Below are 9,132 nucleotides of genomic sequence, written 5' to 3'. Positions count from 1 at the left end.
AAAATGGGCGATCGAGGGGAAAAAACATGTGGTGGGCCATTTTGTGAATCGGGTCGGTTAGCAGCGATCGTCGACAAACTTTAGTGAATTGGGGCCTTAGTAGTGGGACTTGAAACTCCAAGATAAATGACGCTATTAAAATTAAATCAGGCCCTGCCCAGCCATAATACATAGCAAGAACTTAAGCCATTCAAGACTGAGAGGATGACCATTCATCTGCAGTTTCAACATAATGACTGTCTTTGACCTTATCAATACTTAGTAAAGACACTATTAAAATTCAATCAGGCACTGCTCTGCATTTAGAAACAGAAAAACGTTTTGAATTGAATTTCTGAGCTGTGATTGGATACTATGCCAGACTCAGAGATTGGACAGTGCTCTGGGTTACTTCAATCCTGCAGAAAGAGGAAAATTCACCTATGCTCTCCCCCTTTTGGATCGTCGCTGAACATTGGGCAAAACAACTTGCTGCAGTATTTCCTCCACAGGCCATGTGTTCCTGAAGAACTTTGTATCCCGCACAGCCCTGTATCATAGTGAGTTACTTTTAATCCAGCTTAAATTAATCATTCTGTTTATCTAGCAATATTTTATCTGGTGGCACATTTCCCTTGTGTGAGATCCCTAAATTGTGACTAAAATTTACTGCTTGCCTGCCTAATCTTATAAATAAATTTTGCTCTGTAAAAATAAAATTCTAGTTTGTCTTTATGCTATTAAGTTTCTGTTCTTTAATATTATACAGAATTAAGCCTTAAATAGGCAGTGCATTCCCCAAATTAACATCTATTTAATATAAAATATATTCCTCTCTTTAAAAGTGATATATTTTATTGGTGGAGAATTAATGTAATGTTCTCTCAATGCTTTAAATGGCTGTAACTCCAGCATGTTATTACAGCCGGTTTCTCATCGCTTACTGCTCTGAAAGAGTAACCAAGTTTACCAGTTATATGTTGTACTGTGGGGTTTCAAGCTCATGAAGCTTCTAGCTAGTATAAGCTTTTATGCTCATATTTACTTAAGAAACCTCTTTCTGGCCTTCAATTTTTTTGGGTCTAGAGAATTGCAATGTACTGTTTCACCTGAGAATTGGAAGAAGATATGGTCTCAAAGGATAAGATGTACGGCTTCAGCATCTTTGCGACAAAGTCTTTATTTGTGCTTCATAGAATATTGCATAGTCACATTCGACATATGCATCCTTGTTCAAGTCTTACCCACTCACCCCAAACACTGAGCTGCTCAATCATTTCTCTCTCTCTCACACACATGCACGCACGCACGCACTCACATACAGTTCTCTTACTTCCCAACTTGCATTCTGAATTCTCCACAATCCCCATCCCCTACATATTCCACAAATACATAAACTTCTGACAATTTCAGCTTTAAACACAGAGCTAACCTATTCAGACCATTCTTACTCAAAGACCTGCCCCTCAACACTCTATGTACCAGCCAGTCACTTACACAAAATGGTGACGGGACTAAAGCGCGCCAGACAATCGCACGCAGACAAAGAAGATCAGACAAATGCGCGTAGGATGTCAGCGTACCAGATTAAAAGTTAAATTTAAAGCGTTCCGAGGGTGTGTGTGTGTGTGGGAACCCCCCCTTTACTTAGAAGTGTTGGCGCTGCCGTTGGGGGGGGGAACCCCCCCAAACACACATACTTAGAGAGGAAACTGGAATTTTTCCTAAAACATGGAAAAATTACACTTTTCTCTGTAATGGGGGGTTTCCCCCCTGAACCAAGTAAATGGGGGGGAGGGTCCCCCCATGCCCCCCATTTGTCTGAGCTCCATTGTCCTCGCACAATTGTCCCATGTGCTTCCATCTATGTACCACATAAAATATACCACATCCTGCATCTGGAAGCACTTGTGTATCACACTGTAAAGATGCATTTTACAACCTGTTTACAATTCTGTTTGCTGCCTTGCTGTTTCCTACCAAAGAGGCTAATCCCATTAACTAAATATTAAAAATTCAGCATTCTAATGAAGAAAATAGAAAAGAGCTTAAGGACTGACAAGTTAGAAGTAAGCCATGAATAAGACAGGCTAAAAATAAATTGAAAATAAGCTTGCAATAGATGCAAAAATTAATAGGAATTTTTTTCAAATACATTTAAAACAAGAACCGTATAAAAGAGTTGGCTGGACCACTACAGGGTAATTCTAAAACTGGCTGCCTCCTTTTAGATACCCCAATGCCATGCACTGAAAGTGTATTCTATCATGACATCTGGCCCACAGATTCCATTATAGAGTACTAGCCCAACCCAATATTGGGGTACCCAAACTCAAAACACCCACAGCTACATTTTATTTTATAATGGCATCTGGGCACACTGACTGTTATACAAGGGGCATTCAATAATTTATGTACCTCAGTAGGAAAGAAAAGAGTTATTAAAATTTTTTGTTGTATTTTTTAATAAAGTCCCCTGATAGCTCCATACACTTCATTCACTTTTCCTGCAATGATCTTAACCACTTTATAAAGAATTCTTCTGTTTGACCTTCAAACCAGGATGTCACAGCTTCATTGACATCTTTAACACTTGAAAACCATGTTGGTGGGGGCAGCGGCACCCCTCCTCTTCTCTGACCCCTCTGCCTCTTCCCATTTCTTCCCTCCACATGCGCGCCCCCCTTCCCTTCACCCATATCTCTAGTTGAAGTTGTTGTTTGTGGTGGTCAACAATGTGCTCTTCGTGACCCCGTTGGCTTTCCCACTGACATCACTTCTGGGTACTACGCATAGGAAATGACCAGAAGGAGAGCCAACGGGGTCACGAGGAGTACGTTGTTGTTGCCTTGAGCAACAACTTCAATTAGAGGTACAAGGGGGGTGCCCGTGCGGCTGGCAGGAGCGGGGGGGGGGGGTGGCACATGCAGCAGGCAGGATCGGGGAAGGAGCAGAGGATGGGAGAGATGAGGTGGGGGAGGGGCATCACTACTCTGGGCGCCTCTCACCCTCACTACGCCACTGTGCCAAGTCAATGGCAAAGAAATGGTGCACCTAAGTGTGCCATGTAACATGGCTCCACATATAAGGTGGAGACATGTCCATGACCCTTCCATGCCCAGCCCATGAGTACACCCCATGCACTTACCCACTCTTTTATAGAATAGCACGTAATGCACATACACTTATGCATGTATCTTTTCATCTTTCTCTTTATCATTATTCATTATTACCTCTTCCTTTTAGGACCCCTGAGCAAGGTGTGTTCACCGAAACACGGACCGTGTAGGGTCCGGTTGGATTTTTACCACTATATTTTTTATCATTGTTCTTTTTTTCATTGAATTTTTATGTTTTTATATGTCAGTATATAATAAATTATCTCCAGAACATCTGCATCCACAGTTTTTTGTTTTCATCAGAGGATTGTTTTCATTGTGGGCCATTTTTCTTTGTTTTAACTGCATGTGCCCAGTTATAGAATTGCCTTCACACCATTTACTTGTACCACTACAGACTACAATTTAGGTGTTTATCTGCCACTTAAACTTGCCAGGGTACAATATTCTGTACACCTATATGGTGCTTTAATGTGAGGAAAAATTCATAAACCTTTGCTTGACAGATTTAGGAAAGCCACCACTTATTCCTGGGAAACAACAAAAGGAATACATCTACTTGTTGGATCTTGCCCAGTACTTGTGAACTAGACTGGTCACTCTCTGGGCTGGGCTGCATGGACTTTTGATGTGGGTCACCTTGACCCCTTATGTTTTTTCCTGAAAGGTTTCCTGTTTTAAAGGCTTTTTGAAGTCCACAAGATTAAAAATGAACAAAATATTAACAAGTACCAGCTTTTCATATCTGTGTGAATCACCTCAACTTGAGGAAAATCCTTGTTGCTGGATGCTTTATGACTTTTAGAGTTCTTTGCTCAGTTTTTTTTTTTTCTGTCCTCTGGCAAACTCCCAAGGAGCACAGCAGCACTTGCTGTGCCAGGACTTATTGAGTTAGCCAAGGCTACATTTCATACGCAGTCAGGTGGTATTCTATCAACACATTTGCATCTCTATACTCGTTCCTACTGAAGTCGGCCACTTGTTGCATCCCCAATACAACTTTCGATCTTGTGTGTGTGTGTGTGTGGGGGGGGGGGGGGTTAAAAAAATTATCTCCATGTGTTGGTTTGCTTTCTTTTTTTTTAATTTCTGAAGAAATTTCTTTGTCCCCCATAATCGGTATCGAGCCAAAATGGTGACCTTGCTTGAAAGAATGGGGGCCTCAGAGGGGCAGGGTGCCAAAGGACGAGAGAGCCGCTGCAGTGCTAAGCCCCGGCGCTTTCCTTGCGGCGGTGCTGTGCTGCAGACGCTCAGCCCTCCTTTGCTCTTGGGCGCTGTCCACGCTTGCGGTGCTGGTTCGAGTGACGTCGGCTGCGTAGTAGACGCCCGCGCTCGGTCAGCAGAGACGCTCAGGGCTGGGGGAGCGCCGTGGGGACTGGCTGCAGCGTGGTGGAAGGGGGGGGGGGGGAGGCTCCCTGTGACGCACCCACTTCCTTATTAGGAAGCGCCGGGGAGCTCCGGGCACTGGGGCTGGAGGAAATCAGCGGCTGCAGCATCACAGGCGGCCAAGGACGATGACCATGGAGGAATATCTGCAGCGCTCTAAAACCAGGCTGGTAAGGGGGAAGGAAGGGGTTCATTTCTTTTGCCGTTATCAAAAAAACTGAAGGGGAGAAAAAAAACCCCCAAAGTTTCGGATTTGAGGGTGTTTTTCTCCGTACCGTGAGGGAGTTTGGAAAGTAGAGCAACTCGAGAGAGTAATTGGTGGGGCTGGGCTCTTTGACTTATTACTGGGATCGGGGGAGACAACTTTCAGTCCATTCAGGATACAACTTGGCTTGCTCAGTTACTTAGTATTTGGCCATACATATTGCTGTTGAGATATCTTTGATTTCCCTGCGCATCCTGCACCGTGATGATAAATTGTAGATCGTGGGATTGCCAGATACTCCCTGTTAAGGTGACAGAACGAAGGACAGCTATGCCACTATCATGCAGTCAGATCTAATTTTTTAGTCTTTACTGAGGAAGATGTAAGATAGAGTCTGCTATCTGAAACAACCTAGAACGATCAATATTTTCTGAACTGATGCTGCTGATCTCAGCCAATTTCTTGAAGTGGGGGGTCGAGTATGTGTGACCCATCAGTTTCCAGTTTAAAAAGTAGAGGCTGCACCCTTTTACAGCCCAGGGTGGGATGGGAGGCAAACAAGCAATCTCTCCCCTATTCCCCAAGCAGGGCCAATGTTAGACATGTTAAGGCCCAGGGCAGAAATTTGGGAGGCAGCACCAAAGCTCAACAGCAGCCCGTGCTTTCTTCGACTTCCGGCAGTTTTGGGCTACAGTCAAGTAAGCCTAGAGCAATGGTCCACATTGCACCCATAATATCTGCCTTGCCTCAAAGTTCCCCAGTTGCCATTGCTGTGTGAAACAAAATGTGGCTCAGCCCATTCCCTGCCTATGAGCTCATGGAATTTATTTTGGTGGAATATTTCACTCTTCTATAATTTCTCTAATAGTCTGAAGAAAAACTGGGCAGAACAAAAAACATTTTCAGTTTCAAGCAGCTCTCTCAGATCCACAAAGCTATTAATGCGGTAACACAGTTGAATGGCTTTTTTTGTTTTGCTGATTTTGAACCTCTGTGGAGAAAGTTGAGCAGGAACAGGTGCTAAAGTCCATATTAAGCAGGCATGACATCCTCAGGTCATGTGAAAGGCTGTGGGTTTAGTCTTTTTTTTTTGCAGGTTTTATGCTTGCTGGTGAACAATTCCTGTTGTACTTACAGATCAAGCACATTTCTCAAAAAAAATCTCTAATGCTAAATTGATCTTTTATGGGCCATTGCATTTGTTAATATTTAATAGATGCTTTCATTATTGCCCAATTGTTGATGAAAGCGAAGCACACATTACTAACCAAAGTGCTCTTGAATGTATGAATTGTTCTGAAACATTTAAGGTGCATGGCATGGGAATGTGCTACTTTCCTTTTTAATACGTTGGGTAGATGTTTCTACTTTTTGTATAAAGGTTGCAGTACATACGGTGCCCACCTTGTGATGACTGTTTCTAAAGGTTAAAATGTAGTGAAGCTTCCCAGTTTTAATATTCAATTCAAGTATTTCTGCTGGTTTCACTGTACTTTATTTTGAATATTTATGACTGGTATCTGGTTATTTTTAGGGTGCTGTTAGGATTTTCTCATGCGTTTTGCAATTGGGAAGGTTCCTTAAGAAATAGTGCAGTCTGCTTTTTTTTCTAGTGGAAATCTCAAGATGTTGAACATAAACACCCTTGCACTGAACCAAGGTTTCTACTCCTATTAAAGTAGCAACTCCCTAACATTATAGATCTGTTTAACAGGTTGCCTATTTTGTGCATCTCATTACTTTACTACATATATTACAATGGCTTTTACTAAACCATGGTAGTCTTCTTACTGTGGGCCAGCAAGGTAAATGCTCCGATGCTCATAGGAATTGAATGAGTGTTAGAGTATTTACCTTGCCGGCCTACTGTAAAAAGCTCTACCATAGTTTAGTAAAAGGAGCCCTTATTTATTTGGGTTTAGCTTATACCTTGTTCAGCTGTAGTTCAAGGCTAGTTGCATTCAGGTATGTTAGGTTTTTCCCTGTTCCCAAAGAGCCTTATACAAAGCTGCAATTAAAAGTAGCTTTAGCTCTCCTACTCAAGTCTTTCTCATGAGTAAGGCCATCTTTACTGCAGCCATAGAAATGCCTTTTTTTTTCTTCTAATTTTTGCATTAATGGCCATGCACTAATGTTGTCATTAGTGCACAGACATTTTTGTAAATGAGTGCGTAAGTGCTCACCGCTATGTATTTTGTAGGCAGTGAGGCCTAAATTCTATAAATGATGCCTAAAGTTAGGTGCCTAGATAATACAGTATTTTGGAACTGCCTCCTGACCTGATTACATCAGACCTCCTCCTATTTTCAATTTAGGAAAGTGCTAAAAACATATCTGTTTTCATTATAGTTTTGTTATAATTCATAATGTCTATGTTGCTAACCTTATTAATCTTATGTAAGCAGCAATGATTCCCAGTTGACATTTGCGGGGTATAAGAAACAATATGGCGTGGTAATAACTTTGTTTTTATACTGTAATATCTCACAGTTCAGTACGGTTCACAAGTAAACTGTTAAAACACAGCGATAATATGTTAAAAAAAAAAGCATAATACGATAAAATCACATTCTTAAAATTGACAAGTGTCATTATACAAATTTATCAAACAAATATGTTTTCAATGATCTTTTAGAAGCCTGGAAGAAGAAGTCATAATCAAACCACTTAAATTCTAGCTGGCATCTAACAATTTCTTAATTGGATTAATTGGCACAAATAATTTGAAGCATCATAAAAAAAAAACTATTTAAAAAACTTAAAAGAAAGATTAACCCTTTAATTGGCAGATGGTGAAACGGCTGCTTTACATAACTTGATGTTGAACGAGAGCGACAGGCATTTGGAGATACAGATCTCCCATAGGAGCCATAGAAAATGCATGTTGCATCTGAGCAACAGTGCCAAATGAAGGGTTAATTAGCCAGTAGGCACCTAGCTTGGTAGGCACCTACCTCTTCGTTGTAGGCGTCTACACTGAGGCACCTACCAGCAAGTAGGCATGGTTAGCAGCGGATTCGGGTGGATTTGGGGCATGGTTTGACTTGGGTGCACACATTTAGGCCAAGAAAACCCAGGCCCAAATGGCAGTACATCTAAAAATTCAATGCCTACTGGCACCTAAGACTGCTTAGGTGCTGCTAGGCATGATCCTAGGTGCCTTCTGGCTAATTAACCCTTCATTTGGCACTGTTGCTCAGATGCAACATGCATTTTCTATGGCTCCTATGGGAGATCTGCATCTCCAAATGCCTGTTACTTGGCACTGTCGCTCTCGTTCAACATCAAGTTATGTAAAGCAGCCGTTTCACCATCTGCCAATTAAAGGGTTAATCTTTCTTTTAAGTTTTTTAAATAGTTTTTTTTTAATGATCCTATAAAAGGCGGCATCTAGGAATTAGGCACAGTTTATAGAATCAGGACCTAAGTGCGTATGGGGACAGACTTAAAGAAAGGCAGGAGAGGAGAGATAAGACAGAGACGTTTCAATACCTACTTGGCATAAATGTGCATGAGTTGAGTCTCTGATTTGAAAGAAAGCTGTGGAATAAGAGGGCATAGGATGAAGCTAAGCGGTGACAGGCTCAGGAGTAATGTAAGGAAATACTTTTTTTACAGAAAGGGTGGTAGATGCGTGGAACAGTTTCCCGGAAGAGGTGGTGGAGACAGAGACTGTGTCTGAATTCAAGAAAGCCTGGGATAGGCACATGGGATCTCTTAGGGAGAGGAAGAGATTATGGTTACTGTGGATGGGCAGACTATATGGGCAGGGCCGGATTTAGATGAAAAGAGGCCCTAGGCTATTCCACTTATGAGGCCCTTTTACCTCCCATTTTTAAGTTTGTAAATTACATGAGAGATAATAAAATACATCATTTCTGTGATATCAATATGTTAAATGAAACATGTTGTTATTGGTACTAACCTTTATAAAAAATGTGACACGGATAATAAATAAAAAAAAGTCGAGAACACTTATTTGGACATTTATTCTCAGCACCATATATAGTACTTGTAACAATAACTAATCAAACATAACACACAACATTTACAAAGAAACAAAATTCAAATAATGTAAATCTTTGACTATGAAAATAAAATACGCAATAAAAATTATCAAATGAAGATATTGTCACAAAAAAATTTTTCAATAGTCTATAAACACTTCACTAAAGTATTGAACCTACTGAACTCAAAAGGCGAGAATCAAATGATCGTGTACACAATCCTAAAATAAGAATCTTTTCTAATAACATTAACACGTGTTTCATATTATCGAAGTAACACGAATATAACCGAACGTCGGGATATCAATAGGTCTCTTCGTTTGTCTGTTCCAATCTACACCAATCTGCACTTTATTTATGCAAGAACAAACCAGAGCTTAGTAGCATAAGGCACGTCAATATTTGCCATAGCAATCAGTGAACGTATGAACTATAC

At 41.0% G+C, this 9,132-nt stretch overlaps 1 protein-coding gene across 9 annotated transcripts in view; it reads left to right on the top strand.

Moving 5' to 3' along the window:
- The first annotated feature begins 4,562 nt into the window (after positions 1-4,562).
- The window catches only part of PRUNE2 (prune homolog 2 with BCH domain), a 447,750-nt gene continuing 443,180 nt past the window's right edge, over positions 4,563-9,132 (top strand). For 8 of the 9 annotated variants that reach the window (XM_033927014.1, XM_033927006.1, XM_033926990.1 and 5 more), the window contains exon 1: positions 4,577-4,654. In XM_033927014.1, coding sequence (XP_033782905.1) covers positions 4,613-4,654 — 42 coding nt within the window. In that variant the 5' untranslated portion in view covers positions 4,577-4,612. Of the gene's footprint in view, positions 4,655-9,132 lie in introns of all 9 variants that reach the window. The other variant, XM_033927022.1, reaches the window with a different exon arrangement.

Source organism: Geotrypetes seraphini, chromosome 1 (assembly GCF_902459505.1).
Source record: "Geotrypetes seraphini chromosome 1, aGeoSer1.1, whole genome shotgun sequence".
In the NCBI taxonomy this organism is placed as follows: Eukaryota; Metazoa; Chordata; class Amphibia; order Gymnophiona; family Dermophiidae; genus Geotrypetes; species Geotrypetes seraphini.
Note: the sequence above shows the minus strand (reverse complement) of the source record. Positions and strands in the feature narration are given on the sequence as shown.